Genomic DNA, 22,565 nt, shown 5'->3' with positions numbered 1-22,565 from the left:
GTGGCAGTATTTAGTGTTTCGTGGAAAGGTCACCTCTCCAGTGATTGCCAGTTGAGTTAGAACAGTTTCCGTAATAGCTGAATATCGATTGAACAGCAGTTACAAATCTAGTAGGAGGTGGCACTGCTTGCCGCTAGTGAGGGTGCTGGCTGCAGTCATCTTAGAGCTGTGGCTTATATCTGACACAAATGATACCTGTTGTTTCGATCTTGCTCTTTTCTTTATCTTCAGAAGTCTTCTAGTTTAGTTCAGTGTCTCTGTGACACTCTGCCTTGGTTCAAACAAACCTGTAGTCAATTAAAACTGTGTGCCTGACCGAGACTCACTCGGGACCTTTGCCTTTCGCGGGCAAGTGCTCTACCATCTGAGCTACCGAAGCAAGACTCGCGCCCGGTCCTCACAGCTATACTTCTGCTAGTATCTCGTCTCCTACCTTCCAAACTTTACAGAAGCTCTCCTGCGAACCTTGTAGAACTAGAACTCCTGAAAGAAAGGACACTGTGCAGACATAGCTTAGCCACAGCCTGGGGGATGTTCCCAGAATGAGATTTTCACTCTGCAGCGGAGTGTGCGCTGATATGACACTTCCTGGCAGTGTTGGACCCAGGTGTTTTTGTATGAGTTAACAGATTCCACCAGTGACTCACTATTAGTCATAGGATACAGCTTTTTTTTTTTTTTTTTTTTTTTTTTTTTTTTTTTTTTTTTTTTTGCAAAATTTTAAATTTCTGGACATTTAAAGCAATTTGCCAATCTTTGCACGACTTCAAAATCTTATTGAGGTCTGACTGAAAATTTATGCAGCTTCTTTCAGATGGTACTTTATCATTGATAACTGCATCATCTGGGGGGAAAAAAACTGAGGTTATTATTGTCTTCAAGGTCATTGATATACAACACGAACACAGTTCCAACACCCTTTATTACTAGTGAAAAGAAAGATTAAATAGAAAGACATATTATAATACATCTATTGACATACAGGTCTGGTGATAAGTATCCATCAAAGATAACATGCTATCTCTTCCCTACCAAAAAAAGGCCTCAACCTAGTCACAATTTCCACTTGATAACCCACAAGATTGTACTTTCGACAATAAGCGTAGGTGTGGTATGGAGTTGGATGCTTTTCAGAAATCAAGAAGTACTGCCTCTACCTGATTGCTTTGATCCAAAACTTTCAGTATGTCATGTGAGAAAAGTGGGAGTTGGGTTTCTCGCGATAAATATTTTTGACATCCATGCTGATACTGGTTGGCATGGAGGAGCTCATTCTGTTAGATGCCTCATGTTTGATTTCAGAATATTTTCTAAGATCCTATAACAAATGTCAAAGTATTTGATGATTGTTCTGTGGATATTTACTGTCCTCCTTGTAGACAGATTTGACCTGGGCACTTTTTTTTTTTTGAGTAATCAACAGTAGTTTATAGTTAGAAAAGGGGCCAACTCGGCCACAAATTCAGTATAGAATCTGACAGGGATTCCAATGGGCCTGGAGCTCTGTCAGATTTTAACAGTTCACTGTTTTTCAACAACACTGACACCGATGCTTATTTCATTCCTCTTTAGTGGTATGAGGATTAAGTTAGGACAATTCTCCCGAGTTTTCCTTCATAAAGGAACATTTGGAAACAGAGCTAAGCATTTCGGCATTAGATTTGCTACCCTCAATATCCATTCCTGTCTCATTCATTAGGGGCTGGACATTTTTGGTGCTGTTAACAGCCATTACATACAACCAGAATTTCTTTGGGTTCTGTGAAAGGTCACTTGACAATATTCTGCTATGGTAGTCATTGAAGGCTTCGGGCATTGCTGTCTTGATAGTCAAATGCATTTCATGCATCATCTCTATATGTATAGCCGTATGCTTAGCTTTCCACCTATTATGCAGTAATGTTTGTTTCTGTGGAAGTATTTTTAGTGATCATATACCACAATGGTTCCCTCCCATTATGAATTGTTCTACTGGTTATTATTCTTTTTTAAACTTGAGCCATAGTTCCTCTGTGCTCTTGCCCTTTACTGAAAGTTTAAAGTTCCTCATTGAGATACAACAGTACTGATATTTTTATTTAAAAATCTCATTTGCTGAACATACATATTTGTCTCCCCCTCCCCAATACTTCAGTAATCATTGCCACAACTGCGTCTTGATCACTGATACTAGTTTAGATATGGACATCTTGAAAAAAGATCACATCTGTTAGTTGCCATTAGATCCAATATAATTTAATCATGAGTAGGGTTCCTAACTATCTGTTCTAAGTAGTGTTTTTCTAAAAAGGCATTTAATAATGTTTCACAGGATGTTTTCTCATTCCCACCAGTAACAAAACTGTAATGTTGCCAATTAACTGTTGGATGATTGAAGTCTCCAATACGATTGCGAACTTGCGTACAAGTGAACTGATTTTTCTCTAAACATTTCGGTTACATTAGGAGAAAAGTCTGGTTTGTGATGGACTAATTATTTTATGCCCACCATGATAAGTCTTGCCCAAACAGTTTTACATGCAGCGTCATTTTCTATCTTGCTGGATTTGAGTTTCTTGTCTGTGAAAAATATACCACCTGCATTTCCCATTTGCCTGTCCTTTAGATATTTCCCCAAAAATCTATCATTTTCAGGTTTCAACCAGCTTTCTGTACCTAATATTAATGTGAACTTCACTGCTTTTCAGGAGGACTTCAAACTTTCACTTGGTTGTGAATGTCTTGGCAGTTGACCAGGATTTTAATACTCTTACCTGTGGTAGGCATTGCTTTGTTGTACACTGATACTTCTGTGTTTACTACAGCTGTTATCTGGATTGGACTGTTGTAAAGAAAAAGAGAAGAGAAAGAAAAAAAATAATCCTTGTGTGCACTCTAGTCAGTAGCAACCTCAGATATGAGGTGCACACCTGACCCAATTAGGGAGACCCTACACTTATTAACCCTGTGGCACAAATACAGGAAGCTGCAACCAAGCTAGTTATCAGCAATGTAATGTCATAGTGCAGTGGTTACAGTATGTACAGAAAGTTGTAGGTTTGACTCTCGTAAAATACTTCAAAATTTTAATTTTTCTAAATATAATCAAGATTTCATTTTTATTCAATTAATTGGTGTTAATATAATTTTATTTCCAGTAATTTGGCACTTTTTTGTTTTGACTTTATTTGATCTTATGTCTTCTTATCATTCTTTGTCTGGAATCTGCTTTTATCAAACAAAACAGATGAAAGTTTGATGTACGAGATCCAAACAGTGGTAGATGCTGGAACATCTCCTACCCAGATTTGGCTGCAACATAGGGGCAAACAGTTTTGTACAGTTAGACACGATCACCATTAATGTTGTGGATTGTCACAAAAGGCATGACAAAAGTTTTAATGTTGGCTGCAGCATTAACAGTGGTCCATTGTTCAGTAAATTCACCAATAACACACCATGAATATCCCAGAACACTGTCACAAGCACTTCAAATTCTTTCATAGTGGGGAACAAGCATGTTTCTACTCCATAGAGGTCTCCCACCATGGGGCTCGCCACTCTTTGGCGGGTTCCTGCTTAGCTACCACGGGGCCCCAGCCTCTGCAGCATTTTTCCCTTCCGCACTGAATGTCTATCCTCTTGCTATTTTTTTCCCCCTCTCTTGGGAAACGTGCCTGGGGAATTTTTGGGAATGTTCTGTATTGTCACCGACGTATGAACAGTCTTGCCTGTGTTTTTTGGCTCCCATTTCCTTTATTTCCCTTCTCCTCTTGTTCCTCCACTTCAGTGTTTCAGGATCCTCTTCTTCCCCCCCCCCCCCCCCCCCCCCCTCCTTCCTCCCTGTGCGCTACTGAAGACCGGCCCTTGTGTCTGACGCATGACAGGTGACTGGGTAATGCATAATTCCCAGCCCCAGATAGACAGATAGGGTTCGTACATACCCCTGGTACAGGCCAGGTCCAGGGAGGGGTGGTTGCCTGAGCTGCAACCTTCCCAAATTGCCGATTTGTCCCTCTGTCAGATGTCCGGGAGGTGTGACCTTGGGTGTGAACAGTCACCTATGGCGGGTGCGCCCCCATGTGAAGGGCGCCCTCAGTTGGAAGGAGCATCCCCTCAGAGACGCTAGCAATTGTGGGGATTTCCGCACGATGAGTCAATCATCTCCCCCATTCAACGTCTACCAAACATAAATGTAATTAGGCTATGGATTTAAAGACCCTTCCTGCTGCACTATGGCTTCTTGTGGTCTTGCATACTGAAGACGGTCAGTCCTTTGCCACAGTAAATCCGTTTATTATTCAGAAAGGCGTTAATTCAATTGCTGACCCTGTGAAATACTGCTCTTGTTTATGGAATGAGACTTTGCTTTTGGAGGTGGCTTATGATTCATAATGCAACAATTGTTTGCTGCCTCACTTCTCCATGGCTACCCTGTTTGTGTGGAGGCCCATTGCACTTTGAATTCTTCCCGTGGGGTCATTTACACCAGCTTGCTTGACAGTCCAACAGAGGCCGAAATCCAGTCTTACCTCTTTGCTCAGAGTGTCATTGCCATCCATCAGGTAAAGGAAAAAGGTAGATTCATCCTTACTGCCCATTCACTGTTTTTTTTTTTTTTTTTTTTTTTTTTTTTTTTTTTTTTTTTTTTTTTTTTTTTTTTTTTTCCACCTTTGATAGTGTGGTGCTTCTATCCAAGATCAAAGCAGGCTATGAAATTATCAGTCGGACTGTACCTTCCGAACCCGATGTGTTGCTACCAGTGTCATAGTTTCAAGCACACTAGAATGTCTTGTCAACACCCAGCCAAATGTGTAGAGATGCACATGAGGGCGATAGCCTGCCTCCTCCCCCCTGTATTAACTGCAATCAATGGTGGCCACGCTGCCTCCTCAGGATTGTCCCGTGTACCTAGACGAGCGGGCTGTCCAAGGGATTCAGCTAAAGGAAAAAGTACCTTACCCAGTCACTTGAAAGTTACTGGCTAGTCAGATATCTGTGTTCTCCTGTGTGGCACCTATAGTTGTGTTCTTGTTACCCCTTGCTCCATGAAGGACATGGCCACGCAGATATGTGACATGGAATACAGCTTTGAGGTTGTGAAGTTGCCCAATGTTAAGGTAGTGTTGCCATCCCCTCGTCCCACTGTGCAACAAACCGTCAAACTCTCACCTCAAGGTCGAAGCCACAAACTACACAACCAGTAGGCAGGAAAGGACAGACGAGTAAACCCGTGAAGACTTCCTCCGTCCCTCCAGCCCAACACCACCTGAGTCTTCCTCTGACCAGAAAGGCTCGAAGAAGTCTACTAAAGGCAAACAGTCTTCTCCTTTGCCAACTCAAAGATCATGTTCGACGGTATCACTGTGTGGTACCTTAGCCCAGCTGACGCACCGTTTCGCCGGTGCACACCACTAACCGTATTTGTGTTAGACGCCATAGACCGACTGCACAAGCAAGCCAATGCTTCTGTGGACCCCATGGAGCAGGATATCCTCCTGCCTCTGTGCCCTGTAGTAGTGACTCCTCACTGGCTGTCACTCAGGGCAGCTGCCGAGTTGACACCCCTACATCTCTTCCTCCTCATGATTGTCTTGTTGCTATTAGCATTCCCTTTTACTCTGCCTTCAGGAAACAATATTGCACCTTCATGATGGCTTTGAGCTTTCACATTACTTAGCAATTCGTTTTCACCTTCCATCTGAGGTCAGCATTCCATCTCGTGGGGGTGTTGTGCTGCTCATATGGGATTACCTACATAGTCAACCCATTTCCCTGACTGTCTTCATGCTGTTGAGTTCGCCTTTTCCTTCCCTACCTGACTTTTTCCTTCTGTACCATTTATGTACCTTTGTCATTCATTGTCACGAGGGCAGACTTCCCTCAGCTTATTGGGCAGCTACCTCCACTGTTTTTGCTTCTCGGTGACTTTAATGCACATGATCCCATTTGGGGTTCTCCCAGGCCCTGTCTGAGAGGTGTCCTATTGGCTGACCTTAAACAACTCAACCACTTATGCCTTTACACTGGAGCGCCCACATTCCTTTCAAACTCCTCGCACACCTATTAACTATGACGTATGGAGGGTATGATTCATGCCTGGCTGGTGTGGTGGCTAGAGTCTTGCCATTTACTAACAACTGCACAGTGTGGATTTTATGCGTGGCGTTATACAGTTGACCATCTCGTTACTTTGTCCACCCAGGTCATGAATGGTTTTCTGCTGAAATCGCAGACTGGCCATGTTTTATGATTTGGTGAAGAGTTATGACACCTGCCACCTGCCTCAGAAGTGGTATCCTCCATACTCTTTACTCTTGGGGCTTCTGTGGGCACCTGCCCTGTTTTCTTCTGGCTTTTTTACAATAGTTTTCAAGGTGCATACGGGTTCTGCCTTGTCAGACATCTTTATCCTGGCAAATGGGGTGCCTCAAGGTTCCGTCGTGATCATCCTCTTTGCTATCTCCATTAACCCTATAATGGCATGTCTCCTGCAGGGCATATCCGGCTCTTTTTGTTGACTGATTTTGCCATCTGTTGCAGTTTTCCACTGAGCTGTGTCTTCAGCACTGTCTTGATCATCTTTATTCCTGGAGCATCGACAATGGCTTTCGCTTTTCCACTGACAAAATGTTCAGTATAAATTTCTGGCAGTGCAAATGGCGAGAGAAACCATCTCTACATCTTGGGCCTGTTGCCCTTCCTTTGATACAACTTTTCTCAGGCTCATCCTCAATAGGAAACTCTTGGTCCTCCCATGTGTCTTACCTGACAGCCTGCTGTACGTGGTCCATCAATCTCTTAAGCGTCCTCACTGGTACTTCCTGGGGCACCGATCAAACCAACCTCCTCCATTTGTACTGGTCCCTTGTCAGTTTGAAACTTGACTACGGGTGCTTTATGTGCCTCCACGCCCATCCCTCTTGTGCAGTCTCGACACTGTCCACTATCGTGGCATCTGTTTGGTCATGGGCACCTTTTACACCAGTTCGGTTGAGAGTTTGTATGCTGAAGCTGCTGAACGACAGCTGTCCTACCGTCATGACTTCCTCCTCAGCAGGTATGCATGCCGTTTGTCTGCCATGCATGGTCACCCATCATGTGCCTCCTCCTTCGATTATTCCTTTGATCATCAGTATGGTACTCGTTCCTGTTCTGTTACATCCTGGAGTCCACTTTTGCCACTTGCTACGGCGGCTTAACTTCACACTACCTGCAGCATATATTTATTAGCAGTTATGGTGAATGACATGGGCTGTTGACTGTTTGCTGCAGCAATGTGGTGAAGGCCATTTAATTTTTAGTTTTGTACCTCTTTTTTTTTCCTTCCCCCCTCTCTCCCTCCACATTTTTAGCTGTCCCCTATTCTGTCCATTGGGACTGATGCATAGTCATTTATCTCCAATGTTCATGTTCTCTAGTTTTGACTGACTTGGGGTGCATATGATGCCAGCTTAAAAAAAAGTCAGGATATCGTTGGACGTAGGTTGCTTCTGAGTGTAACTGCAAAGCAGTACAGTACACTACACACATGCACTAACTGATAAAGACTGCCTTTTTGTTAAACATTGCACTAGATTAGTTCTACCATATATGGTAAGTGGTGTTAGGACACTTGGCTTAGATTTCAAAAAGTTACACATGCACAAATGCACATACATACTTGTGGTGTTAAAGATATGTAGTGAATGTGCGGAGTTGGACAGAAAAAAACGGCGTTCTGTAGACACACAATTTTATAAGAATGACTTTATTAAACATCTGCATTTTTGTTACAAAAACTTAAATTTCTGACATAGGATAAAAATAAGTAAAATAAAATAAAAGCTGCACAAAGCACTCAGTTCGATGATATTACATGATGACTTAGTTGTATACCTTTCTTCAGAAAAAAACTCTCTGAACATTAATTTTGAATATTTTAGGTTAATGATACTTGCCAAAATGCACACAGCATACTACTACAGGATTAGCAGTAATGGTTACGGCAGTTGTAATAAACAATGCTCAAATCTTCTGAGGAACTTTGCAGTTCAGAAATATTTTGCGTACTTAGTTTACCAGTTAGTGTTTTAATGATTTTAATTACTGAATCAGAACTGTAAACTTATTCCATTTTGTTTGTATTCCTCTACTGTACATAATCCATAAAGGTGCCAGGAAAAGTCTTTTGATCAAAGTTGTACTACTACTTGGATGTCGGGCCTTTTAAGTGGCCATTATAAACTTGCTGTAGCAGTTTTTTGATTTTAAAGCTAAGTCCACTGCAAACATTTTCACCAAGTGTTGTGGCAGAATAGTGCCATTCTGCATCGATATTGTAATCAATCTTGTGAGGGTCTCCAAAGATTTTTGTCTTTTACATTGTGTGTAACAGCCACCAGAAAAATACTACCAAAGCAAAAATTGCTAACTTTGGAAATATTTCTGATATCAGCTTTAATGGGAGAACTTCTTAAGTGCTGCTGTTTCGTGTTCTAAGCAGCCAGAAACATAATATAATGTAGATGTTTGAGTTCTAATGCTTTAGGTGATCTGGAGTGTGGTGTGAAATTAAATTGCATGCAAATTCACACCTCTCTCACATTAGTTTACTTACACGGTGTGCACAGTCGATTTTCCTCTCTGGATAGCCAGCTAAGTAGATCTCTGAAGAATACTGCTGGTTAATGGAATTCCCTCCCCCCCCCTCCCCCGCCACTCACAGAATACTTTGTTTAGTCTAGGTATATTTCAACTTCCACAAAGAACAAATTCAGCACTTCTCACATAAATATTCGAATGTTAACAATTTCTCAGCTGTTCTTTTTTCTCGTTACAATAATGGATACAAAACACCATAAGATACATAAACACCCCGTGTTCCAATACAACTTCTGTGGCAAGAGCTGCAAACACTTGTCAATGCCGTTCGACCATCGCATCTACCTTGTACTCGTGACTCCTTTCCTGCCTGCAAACAACAAATGTGTTGTGTGGTATGTTCATTGTCTCTCACTTATTTTAAAAGATATTGTATGTTCGAGATGGTAGCAGGAAGAGTGTAATCCGCTTATAACCCTTTTATTTACTATTTAGCTTTTCATTTTCATTTTCCTTTTACTTTGATTATAAAATGGGAGTATTTCACTCAATGTTGGAGTGATTTGTTTTATATCATGAGTCACGAGGCCTAAACATTGGGTTTCCAATCATAAGCCCCCAGGTGTTCCTGACACTTGCGTATTTTACTCTTTATTCTGATTCTGTTTACTGGGTCTTTAGTACATAAGTCTTATTAATAGACTGTAGTCTGGACGAACTCTGGGCATATGAGTGTTCTTTTCTACCCTAGTAAACTCACATAATTGGCCATGTAAGTACTGTCAAACAGAAAATCGGAAATCTGAGACATTGTTTAAAAAAATAATCAAAATTGATAGATTTTAGGTGCACTCTGACCTTCTGTGTTTCTATAGACTAATTACTTATAGTTCTTTGTCATGTTCATTTCTTTACCAAGTCCTGTGGTAAGTGGTGGTCTGTTTTTCAAAAGATACTGATTGCAGTCTCAACAAGAGTTAACTCTAAACTGAATTCCAACCAATGCTTTCTGAATGTGTCATTAAGTATTTATATAGATACTAAAATTATCCTAGTGTTGCTTCTGAGTCTACAACTGTTATGAAAAAACTTTCTGTAATAATCAGTGCACATACTGTGTGTTCCTGTGGGCTGTACATGCATTTCTAAGTTGTAGGAAAAGTTTTTCATGGTATGCATTGAATTAAGATGCTTATCATTGCTTGCTTTCAGTGTGGAAAATGAAGTTGTGTGCTTGACAGAAACATTAAAGTGTGTTGCCATAAATGATGCAGATCCACCTCCTGTAGAAGAAAAAAAGGTGGTTAATAAAGAACAGACTTCATATTCGTCAACTCTGTATAATATACAGGACATAGACAAAGAATCTGCAAATGATGTACTTTTTATTGGGGAATATGCAAAAGATATTTTTGAATATCTCAGAGCACTTGAGGTAATTAAGAAATATTTAATGATGTGTAATGTGAAATTACAATTTGTGATATGACATGGAATATATCTTAGGTAGATTGATGTTATTTAATATTAGTATTTATCTTTATAAATTTTAGGAACATAGTTAGTGGTTTTTATTCAGTTTCAATTACTAAGTAACATATCATTAGCCTGTCATTCCGTGTTTTGAAACAAGGAGATAAAATGTTAACATAGTGGTATGGGGTTGAACACAGGACATTGTTAAGGTCCTAAAGTGACTGAAACCAGTGCAATTAATAGTAAGAGTTTTTCTCAAACCTCAACAACTGAAGAAAGGTGATAGCATATAAAGGAAAGAAACTAAAATAAGAATAAAATTTCTATATTTAGAAACAAGACAAATAATAAACCAGACAATGGAAAATCCAGATAGGAATATCAATAATGTAGGAAAAGGCAGATTGCTACTTAGCATAAAGAAGGCACAATTAAGACACTCCTAGTGTTTGGCCACAGCCTTTATCAGTAATACACCCACACACACACCCCCAGGATTCCTGTCAGAGATGCTGGAGTTGGTAGCTGTGTGTGAATGAGATGTACCCCCCCCCCCCCCCTCGTGTGTGCCTGTATCTCTTTTACTGGCAGAGGTTGTGGCCAAAAATGTCTCTAAATTGTGACCGTTGGCAACTTACGCGTCTTCTTTACAGTAAGTAGCAATCCTTCATTTCATACATTGTAGACAAATAATAAAAAAAAAAATTGTGAATGTGTTTGGATTATTAAGCACTGTGTAAAGAGGGAGTTATCATTCCAAATAATACATTGTTTTAAATTGGTGATGTGCGTGGTCCTTCAGTTAATGACACAATTTTGTATATTTCTTTTAATTTAATTTTTTTCCAATAATGAATAGAGCTCCAATTATGTGTGTAATGAATAGTATCAGTATGTTGGTTTTATCCACGATAAAATTCTGTGATGGTCAGGAGAGTCCTTGTAAACAAGGACCCGTAATTTCCCATAACAAGAAAAGGATATGGAAATTAAGTGGGAAACACAGGAAAATAAAGTTCTCAAAATTTTGCCACAAGTGCAAATAGAGATAACTTTGGCAACAAGATTCAAAATGTAATTATGATGCAGTTGGTGAACAATCCTTCTACCCATTTGAGCTGCTCATGACACCTTTTAGCTATTGATATAAGGACACCACCCCCGCCCCCCTCCTCCTCATGTCTTGTGCCTACACTACTTTGGTCACTCTGTGGTCATCTCTGTGACTGACCACTTCCTGGTGATCTAGTCAGTTCCTTGTCACCATCTGATAGATAACTTACCATGTTGGACTCTTCGAAGAGCCAGCTGGCAGTTATATACCTCTCACCTCGACCCCCCTCTGTAAGGCTGCATCCATGAGATCGTGGGAGACGTGACCCACAAAAGACCTGAGCTGCTGGAACGGCTATTCCTCTTTCTACAAGCACACTTTGTCACCAGCTAGTCCCATGGTGGGCCACAGGCATACCAGCTGCTATTCAGGATTCTCATAGGGCCTTGCAACATCTCAAGTGGCATCCTTTACAAGTCACCTTCCTTAACTTAAGTGACTCCATCCTCTCACTAGTCGTTTTACTCATTGCTGAGTGCCATGACCTCATTTCCTCATTCATTCTTACGTAGTTGAAACATCAGACAGATGTCTCCATCCACAGCAGTCTTCGGCCTTTCTTAATATGGTGTGAAGAGGTAGGCTGGTAATCTTCTTCACTTGATCCAACCATCTGTCTGTCTGCTCTCCCATGTGGTCTTCTGCCTTAGATTTTTCCCTGCACGATACTCTTACCTAAATTATCCCCATTCCTTCTCCATTCTAAGGGTTCCTAATAACGTGCAGCAAAATGGAATGATGGAAGGACATTTCCTTCTTCGGAATATATAGCTTTCCCTCCTGGGTGTGAGCCAATGTTTGTGGTCTAGTCACTGAAGATTAACTGTTTATGGTCTCATTCTTCAGGGTGGTTTTTGTATTAATGCATAGGTTGTTGCTAAACAACTTGTAACTCACTTCATAAGTCCTCTTCATACCCGGCTACATTTCCAACACAGAAACAAGTTAGACATCACTCTATGTCAACACCGCCCACAGACTGCGAACTGCTTCAGGCTCTTGTCTCGTAATACATATGAAATTAAATCTGTTAGTAACAGTTTGTTACAATTTATGAGAACAGTGATGCACTTATCTACAACACTAGAGGGGGAAAATTACCTTAATTACCCATTGTTAGAGCTGATGAGTTAATTATACAGCAACAAAAATTTTTGATCATTTTCTCGTTAACATAAAATGTCTTACAGATAGCAAAGAAAGTTTTAAATGTAATTTAAATTATTTCTTCTGAACAGCTCCTTCTACTCTGACAAATTTCTTCTTAAAAACTAACAGCCAGTAAAGTGTAGTTGCACGAGTAGGACTAGAAATTTCTACATTAATATTACCACTAATCATGCATACATATCCTGTAAGCTAATCTGTTTTGTATAATTCTGATAACAAAAATTATTCCAATGAGCTATGGAGCATCTAACAAACATGTCCTCAGATGCTCAAACATGTGAATGTTACTCGAAGGCTACGTCTACTCAGGGTCAAAAACTAAATTTGGCTCGAAGGTGTCTGTTGATAGCTACAGACAGAATGCCTCACCCATGTGCTCTGCAAACTGCTTGAAATGATTGCTTGCAGATTATGGTGGATTCGGGGATATATATATATATATATATATATATATATATATATATATATAAAACTACATGGTTAAAGAAACCTTTTCAAGTCTCAAACATCTATGATGTACAGTCTGTGATAAAACTCCGTATCAGTGACCTCAGCAGTCATTAGGCATCTTGAGAGAGCAGAATGGGTGCTCCGTGGAACTGTCTTAGAGCATGGTCAGGTGATTGGGTGTCACTTGTCATATGTCTGTACACGAGATTTCCCCACTGCTAAACATCTGTAGGTCCACTGTTTCCGATGTGATAGTAAAGTCGAAACGTGGAGGGACATGTACAGCACAAAAACATACAGGCAGACGCCGTCTGTTGACTGACGGAGACTGCTGACGGTTGAAGATGATAATAGTGTGTGATAGGCAGATATCTGTACAGGCAGCTACAAAGGAATTCCAAACTGCATCTGAATCCACTGAAAGTACTATGGCAGTTGGGTGAGAATTGAGAGAACTGGAATTTCGTGGTTGAGCGGCTGCTCATAAGACACATATCAATCCAGTAAATGCCAAATAACACCTCGCTCAGTGTAAGGACAATGATTAAAGAGTGGAAAAATATTGTGGAGAGTGACGAATCATGGTACACAATATGGTGATCTGATGACAGGGTTTGGGTATGGCAAATGCCTGCTGAACATCTACCAGCGTGTGTAGTGTCAACAGTAAAATTCGGAGGTGGTGGTATGGTGTGGTCGTGGTTTTTCTTGGAGGGGGGCTTGCACCCTTTGTTTTGCTTGGCAATATCACAGCACAGGCCTACACTGATGATTTAAGTACCTTCTTGCTTGCCAATGTTGAAGAGTAATTTAGCGATGGCAATTGCATCTTTCAACATGATCAAGCACCTGTAATAATGCACAGCCTGTGGCAGAGTGGTTACACATCAATAACCTCCCTGTAACGGACTGGCCTGCACAGTCCTGACCAGAACCCTGCTGTATTCCTTTGGGATGTTTTGGAACGCCAATATCATGTCGGGCCTCACCGAAAGACCTAGATACCTCTCCTCAGTGCAGCACTCTGTGGAAGATGGATGGATGTAGTAATCCTGTGCTCCTTGACAGAGCAAGCTTCCAGCACCTGATTGAATGTATGTCTGTGAGAGTGGAAGCTGTCATCAAGGCTAAAGGTGACTCAATGCCATATTGAATTCCAGCATTACCGATGAAGGGCACCATGAACTTGTATGTCATTTTCAGCCAGGTGTCTGGGTACTTCACATAGTGTGTATGTGCAGACTGAAATTGGCAGGAACAGTGATTGGGGGGAGAGGGAGAGGATGATGAGCTAGGGTAGTCCATGTGGTTGTGCAAAGCCATTGTCAGGTGGCAGAGTGGTTAGTGCATCTGATTAAGTGAGCAGGCGACCTGGGTTTGTATTTTGACCTTCGTACAAATTTTCATTCACCGCTTCAGTCTACCTACATTGCTCATTGGCTCTTTCATTCCCCCCCCCCTTTTTTTTTCCTCCCCCTGTGTCTAGAAGTGGTTTGTCTCTTTCTGTTGCACCCTATTTTCCATTTTGAGGATAATGCACTGTTGAATAGTGTGCACTATTTAATGCCTTGACTATTATGGATCAGAGGTGGGAAGGCTCTAGTCATATGCAGTGCCCAGTTGCACTTATCTACTGCTATGCCTGCTTCTTATCTTTTTGTTATTGGCGACCACCTGATGTCCATTACTCTCTGTAACTCTTTGCCTAATCATGTTGGTGGGGATTGGATACTGGTGTAGTTCCTCTCTGTGAATGAGCCTTTCGAGATGCCACTCGTGTGATCTGACCTACGTCCCATTGCAATCTATAAGCATCTTTGTAACTTGTTTCTCATCTTGGGCATGAGTACCTTCAGTACCTTGATTTTACTGCTTCTATGTACCTTTTTAATCCAAATACATTCCTGGCAGACATCAATGAGTGCAGCTAAACTACCCCTGAACTGAGGGACTGATGACCACCTTGATTGGTCTCTTGACCACCAAGTAACAAATCATAATAGGCGAACAAAAATGTCGGGCAATTGATGGATATTGGTTGCAAGCAGTTTGTGGGTTGGTTTTTTTAAATATATAGTCCTGCTTTTGTGCTGGGCTTTCACAACATTTGGGTGTATAAAAAAGCTGTGAAAGGGAGCAATATTTCATTCCACAAATTTTTGAAAATAGTAAAATTTTGCCAAAATGTTTCGGCATAAAGTTGTTAAAATAAATGATATGATTACTATGCAAATAAAACAACACTTCTGTTAAAGAATAATTTGTATACAGATTATATAAAGGTAGTCTCACAAAAATGTGCTGAAATTTATTAAGTATAAAGTTCCATTACTTTTCAAAATTTGAACTTTGCAACTAATGTTATCTAATCAGAAATTCTAGTAAATTTTGCCACTGCTGAAAATTATTTATCCTTTCCTTCAAAAGGATACTTTCAACCAAACAGAGCTAACCTGTAAATACTCCCTTACTGAATATTTAGATATTGATAGCTCTGGTATTAGAAGAAAACTATTTTATGCCACTAATTTTTACTTCCTCTACTTTTAACAAAAAGCTACACTTTTGAGACATGAGCAAGAAGTTAGTTAATTGGACAGTGGAATGAGATGCATTTTGCCTGTACTTTTATCAGTATGACTAGAGTTTATGCATAATCTTCGGTTGCATATATGAATAGTTTAATTTTATCTAAAAGAAATTAGCTTAAGTGTGCTTTTTTTAATATAAAATATCATAGCAACTGTAATACTAATGCTGTTAAATAAGAGGTGCTGCTCCAAGCATAAATAGTAATGAGGGAGAATTTTAATAATGGATTGTGGTGTATATACTTCATATTAAATCTAAAGTTTTGTTAATTTGTCTTAAGATTTGGTGCAGAAAGCTGAGAGTTATGTTGCTCCTTAGATCCAACCTTAAATGACAGTTTTGCTTGTCCTAATTGTGTGTCAGATCTGTATTATATTCAATGATGTTAATGCCCATTATGTAAAGAACAAAGGGTAGGTCATCTACATCTACATCCATACTCCGCAAGCCACCTGACGGTGTGTGGCGGAGGGGTAAAAGCTGATTTCTGATAATACAATAAAAAAATATTGTAAATTTATATATGTAGAATCAAATGAAGGTGAAAATCTTCGTTTGCAACTGATAGTTCGTCTTCCAGTTCTATTTGATCAGGGAAGTAGGTATGATGCACTGTGCAGCAAAATTATAGTACCATTATAATATTAATACCTGCATTAGATTTCAGCTATAAATGACCAACTATGGCTGTCAGCTTTTCTGTAGCACATTTTGCCAAGGACCAGTCCTGTATCTTTTTCCTGTCCCTGCCTCAGCACAGTTGAGATAGGACTTGTGCAGTGTAGGTATAAATAGCTTAAGGTCAACAGTTACCAACTACACACTGACTTAAAAATAGAGTTAAATGCTGAGTTGTAAATAGGCACACATAGAATATGGGCACAATTTAACAATTCAAGAAACATAAATTTCTTTGGTGTTCTTGACTACTGCATGCACTGTTTGTTCTCATTTTACATTAATTGTGAAACAACCTGAGTTTTAGAAGGTAATTTGGAGTTTATTGAATCTATGGCATTCTTTGAACATTAGAAACATACTTTTATTTTATTTTTATTAATCATCTTACAGGTAAAATATCCTTTGAGACCAAACTTCCTGTGTGGCACAGTCACTCCACGGATGCGGTTAGTCCTCGTGGACTGGTTGTTCGATGTACAGCTTCAATTTTCTTTGCTCTCAGAGACAATGTTTTTGACAGTAGCTATCATAGATAGATACTTACAGGTAAGAAAAATATTTGTATCTTATACATTTATAGTTTTGGAAATAGTACTTTCATGTGGCACTAAATTTTGTGGTTTCCTTTACATGTGAACAGTTTTGCAATTAATAGGTTGTTAATTAACTGTAATTTCTAAGTTAATAGAAATACTGCTTGCATACAGTTAACCAAATTGGAAGCAGTTGGTATTTAGAGGCATTGAATTCTTGAGAACAGAACTAAATATTAAACTTCCATGAGCATAATGTGATTTGGGAATACAATTAACAGTTGCGAAGAAAAGAAATAAGAAAACAAAAGTGCTCTATTTTCCCCCTCCCCTCCCCCAATAGAGCTTCTCAGGTAATGTGTTCTCAGGATTTTCTTGTTGCCGTCCCCTGTCGTCATGGGTTTAGTTCAGTATTCAACTGGCAGAAATATCTTAATTCTTACAGATTATGCTGTTACTCTAAAGCTATGACAAGTTGTAAGTTTTTTGTAACATTGTTCATTGTTTATTATGGATAAATCTTGTAAAATATGTTCTAAAATTGGTTTTGACCTTTGAAAAAACTTGCAAATAACCGAAATACTGTGTTTAACTGCAGTTGTTCTTTTCATGCCAAGGATACCTGTTTGCCACACCATTCACCAAAACTTTGAGTTAATTTAGGTTGTGCACAGAGCCTTGAAAACCAGTCTGTTTGTTTTTAGGTGTTTAAACTGATTCCCTGTCCAACAATATTAGAAAACATTGTGAGGAACTTGGTAAAAGAACACGGCTGCTGTGACCTTGTAGGTAAAATGGCCATCAATTACCCCTTTTATCAAAGGAAGTATCCACCTCACCCTTGCAGAAGTTCAAATTAGCTCAAACACAAACTTCTATTTCTTAACATAATGCAATTGTTAGTCTCGCAATGCTCATGATGTGATGTACATGTTTCTCGACAAATATTAATTAGTGCATGTATCTGCAAAATGGGGTGTTTAGCCAGTTTTTTGTTTTCAGAAAGTACATATAATAGACAAAAAGAAGATACAGTTACTTGGTGCAGCATCAATGTTAACAGCCAGCAAATATGAAGAAACATACCCACCAGAGATAAGCAATTTTGTATATATTTGCAGTAATCTTTATACAAAAAATGAAATATTAAAAATGGAAAATCAAATCTTGAGGACCCTGGACTTCTTTATTGGTTATCCATTGAGTGTCCACTTCCTTCGTCGGTACAGCAAAGCATGTTCAGTAAGTATGGCAACTTTTATGCTCTGAATTTCAAGAGCTTAAAGTCCCAAAGAGTGCTGTGCTTTGACACTTTCCCCAGGACATTGCATTAAACTATTTCCAAATTATTAGGAACTTAAACTGTAGAATGGTTTGTCTTCCCATGGTTCCTTCCATAATACACCCATAAATCGAATAACTATTAATTTGATTTTTTGTAAGTTCAATAAAATCTACAACAAATATCATTTAATAAATTAATGACGTGATTCACTGCTCACCATTGTTTCCTTTGCAATTTTCCATTACAGAGTGAAGTGGTGCAGTGGTTAGTCCACTGGATTCGCATATAGGTGGACAAAGATTCAAACCTGCATGCAACTATCCTGATGTACATTTTCCGTGATTTCCTTAAATTGCTTCAGACAAATGCTGGATGACCTTGCTGTTTGGTCCCTTACATCAAATCAACCAACCAACTTTCCATTAGTATTAACTATTTCTGTGGATTTTTTATTAATGCAAATGTTATGTAATTTACACTGCATACCAAGTTACAAATTATCTTTCATGGGCTCAAATTGCTCAAAGATGCACAAGGTACTTTAATGTTTAATATCTTTTATCATAATGTCAGATTATTGTTTTCATTGGCACTATTGCCTTTGAATGAGTCTAGCCTTCTGCTCAATGTGAAATCTGGGTTGTCTGTAGACATAATTTGGTGCCAATTGCATGTTTCAATAGTTTTTTTAAAAAAGGAAATAGTTCATAGTTTCCAAGGAACGATGTCAGAATTCAGCTTGATTCGTCCAGAAAACTATGAAAAACTTAAATCTGGATAGCTGAGCAACTGATGAGGAATTAAGTGATGCTCTGGAGGTAGTAAGTAGTACATTGCAATCTCCTCCTCCCAGCAGGAACAGAGTATCCGTACCTAATCCTCCAAATGAATGAGGGAGTAACAGGGCTCAAGGAGTCATAAATTGGAGTAAGTTTTAAGTGATAAGAGGAAGGACAGGACATTTGAAAAAGTGACTCCCTTCTATATCCATAAAGGCTTGGAAAGACTTGCTAGAAGCTTTCTATAAAGTAGCTGAGGAATGGTTCCCTGGTAGACTAACAGGGCAAAGCAGATGGAACTACTTAAGAAGTCTGAAAAATTGGGTTAATATGATGTAAGTGTTGAACTGCTCAACTCTGACAAGGGTGTGGTCACATGCTGTGCCTATGAAGCTGGGATTGACTGTCCATTTCCAGCAGTCTGTGTGGACTGCTCTGGGAGCCACCCAGTCTGGAGCAGAGACTGCCCTCAGGAACTCAATCACCAAGCGGATCACCTATGCTGAAATCAAAAAGGAATATAAGTGACAAAACCTCCTGCCTTTACCACTTTTTATGCTTCCAAGGCACATAAACATGTTATTAAGGTCAATGCTTCGATGCATATGTTGTCCAGTGTACAACCATCCACCACCAGCATCTGTACTTGCATGTGTACATGTGAAGGCAAAGTAAGTGATGAAGCAATGCAAGCAGCTGCGACAGAAAATAACCAGCAACAGCAAGTTCAGTGAAGGCACATGAAAAAGCAAAGTACCTCTCAATGCATCTGTTCCGTTATCCTCAAAGGGATTGGGTGCAGGGAAAGGTTCACGACCTTTGGTTCAGAAGCTGTCCTGAGCAGTCAGACATCATTCTTTCATGTCTGATGAGAACATCATGGAGCTATAAGCATCAGATCCAGGCAGCCCCTCCACTCCCCCTCGCTCTAAAAGTGCTTCACCTCTGCAGTGCAAAGGTAGGGGTAAACTAAAACCACACTGATGAAATGGCTCCCACCCTACAGTGTAACTTGCAGGGGTTCAGGACGCATCTGGAGGAACTATCTTTTTTCAGGGTATACCACTGTGTCTCCAGGAGGTTAATTTCTATCAGTTGTACACCCCTGAGCTACAAGTCTGTCCTACACAAGAGGATGACCTGAGTGGAGAGAAGAGGAGGCATAGGTATTTTTGTCAATACTAAGTAGCACTCCTCACCTCTCTCCCTTAAAGATTTTGTAAGCAGTTGCCATATGTGTGTGTGCGTCATCCATTGACCGTACATTCCCGTTACTTGCCCCCACATGTGCTCAATCAATGATAAGGCCCTAACTGGCCTTATTACACAGCTCGCTCCCCCCTCCCACACCCCTTCATCCTCTGATTATTTTAATGCACACAATGTGCTTTGGGGCTCTGAAACTACCTACCCCAGGGGTAGAGCGGTTGAGAGGCTTCTCATGTCATCACGCACATGCTTGCTAAATAGAAGACAGAGCACACGTTTCTGCACAGCAACTGGATTATCCGCCATTGATCTCTCACTTTGCTCTCCAGCTCTTGCTCACACTGGTCAATGGGAAGTGATCAGTGATCTGCATGGAAGTGATCACTTCCCAATCTGGATTCTCCTGCCAGATGGAGTGGAACCCGAAAGGAAACCACCCTGATGGGTGCTCGGTAGAGGCGACTGGACACTTTATAGCCAGTTTGGTCATTGTGCCAATGTCGAGGCATGTGTTGATTACCAAAATGATCCACCTCACCACAGCAGCATCCATTCCAGTCCATGGGACACAAGAAGAGTCACTGTCCCTTGGTGGAGTGACAAATGCCACTCTGCGATCAGGACTAGGCATGCAGCTCTGCATAGGTTAGTGTCGGCCAACTGCAGAGAATCTTGGAAGTCTTTCAGGTGGTGAGGGCAAAGTGTAGTAGAATTGTTTGAGAGAGCAAGAAGAGATAGCAACAGTTTCTGAACACCATTAATTGTCCCACCAAGAGTTCAGTTGTATGGGAGACCATGAGGAAGATTTGTGGAAGAGGAGTGAGGTGCCCCATGGCTGCTGTAATGGGAACGGCACTCTTCAAACCACTTGGCAAGACATTGCCCAGACTATGGTGCCCTATTTTGCCACAGTTACTGAAACAGCCAGTCAGGGTCAAAGTTTCCAGTGCCGTAGAGCAGTTGCTGAGAGGTGTAGTTTGCACTACCGGTCCACCGCTGAAAATGACAACTCCTCATTTTCCAGCTTGTAACACGTACCCTGGTTATGACAGAATCCATTATAGTTTGCTGTGGCAGCTCACAAGGCATAATAAGATATCCTCCTCAGACTTTTTAATGCCATTTGGGCGTCAGGTCACTTTCCCAACTCGTGGTGTGAGACAATTTTAATTCTTTTTCAAATCCTGGGAAAGACCATACGTGCCCAAGTAGTTAGCATAGTGTTGCCCTCACTAGCTGCATGGGGAAGACCTCAGAGTGAATAGTCAACTGTCACTTCGTCTGGATCTTGGAATCCAGACAACTCTATAGTTGCTGTCAGTGTGGGCTCAGGAGGTATTGCTCTCTTTGATGACGTGGCCCTGCTGGAGGCAGCTATACAACACGTGTTTCTATGCCAGCATCACCTTTTAGGTATATTTTTGACATTGAGAAGGTCTAAGATAGTACTTGAAGGCATCTTATCCTCGAGCAGCTTCACGAATGGGGCTTCCACAGATATCTTCCCGTTTTAATCTGGTCCTTTCTCTCGCCGTGGCATTTTCAATGCCGAGTCGGTGACGCTCTGTCTGATCACTCGGAGCAGAACAGTGTCCTCAAGTTAGTGTTTTAAGTGTGTCTCTTTGCCATAGCTGTGAATAGTATTACATCCGTAGAAAACGTCTTGTCCAGTGTTCTTTGTTTGTGGGTGATTTGTGTTTTACTTTTCTTCAAGCCTTGCAATGACAACACATCAGGTGCAACTAACTCTTCAACGTTTAGAAGAATGGGTACAGAAGAGTGGTTTAAATTTTCAACTGAGAAGTCTGTGTTCATTTTAACCATTTTTGTTCCATTAGAAACTTTCCTAAGTTGAGGACAAGGGACACAGTGATGTTTCTGGGCCTTATATTGGATTTTAAACTTAAATAGTTGCCACATCTTAGACCTGAAAAATGGTCTCTTAAGGCTCTATGTATTTTAAAATATCTTAGCCTCAGTACACAGGAAGCAGACAGGACTTTCTTTTGCTGTGATTTTTACAGGAATTTGTGTGATCTCGGCTAGATTACGGGTGCATGGTGTATGGGTCTGCAAGACCCTCTTATTTAAAGATGTTGGTTGTGGTGCACCATGAAGGGATTCAGTTGGCCACTGGGGCATTCAGAACAAGCCCCATACCAAGCCTCTGTGCAGAGGCTAGGGAACCTTCACTTCACATCAGGTGACAGCTGCTTATGGTGTGCTAGGTGTATAAAAACACTGTCCACACCATACACACCCACCCACCTATCATACCATTGCTCAGTCTCCCCTGGAAAAGGCTTGTATGTAACTGGCAACAGAACTTCAGAGATTTGTGCACAGGATTGCCTTCTAGAGAAGGGTGTGGCCAGCCTTGATGTTTTACGTCATGGTTGGAGCGGTTTTCCACCTAGAGTTCTGTAGTCGTAGGCTTATTTTAGATTTGACCAATTTTAAGAAAGATAGTCAGATCTTACATTTCAATCTGAAACAGTGATGCATATCTAAAATGTCAAGAAACAGTCATGTTCACTGATGGCTCCAAACAAGGGAATTCCCTTTCCTAATGTATACCATTTTTTTCACAGTGGAGCTCCACATGATCCTGAAGGCACTGGAGCAGATGCATCATATTAAAGGCAAACAGTTTCTCATCTGTTCCGGTTCCCTCAGTGCCTTACCTTTCCAGATTCTGTAATCGGCTGACTTGT

At 40.5% G+C, this 22,565-nt stretch overlaps 1 protein-coding gene across 1 annotated transcript in view; it reads left to right on the top strand.

The window, feature by feature from the left end:
* LOC126272743 (G2/mitotic-specific cyclin-B-like) overlaps positions 1–22,565 on the top strand; it is a 35,592-nt gene that overhangs the window by 2,910 nt on the left and 10,117 nt on the right. Inside the window, exons 3-5 of the mRNA XM_049975801.1 lie at positions 9,775–9,997; positions 16,436–16,591; positions 17,581–17,820. Of these exons, the coding sequence (XP_049831758.1) occupies positions 9,775–9,997; positions 16,436–16,591; positions 17,581–17,820 (619 nt within the window). The remainder of the gene's footprint in view (positions 1–9,774; positions 9,998–16,435; positions 16,592–17,580; positions 17,821–22,565) is intronic.

This window comes from Schistocerca gregaria, chromosome 5 (genome assembly GCF_023897955.1).
Source record: "Schistocerca gregaria isolate iqSchGreg1 chromosome 5, iqSchGreg1.2, whole genome shotgun sequence".
Taxonomy (NCBI): domain Eukaryota; kingdom Metazoa; phylum Arthropoda; class Insecta; order Orthoptera; family Acrididae; genus Schistocerca; species Schistocerca gregaria.
This window is presented reverse-complemented; position numbering and strand designations above follow the sequence as displayed.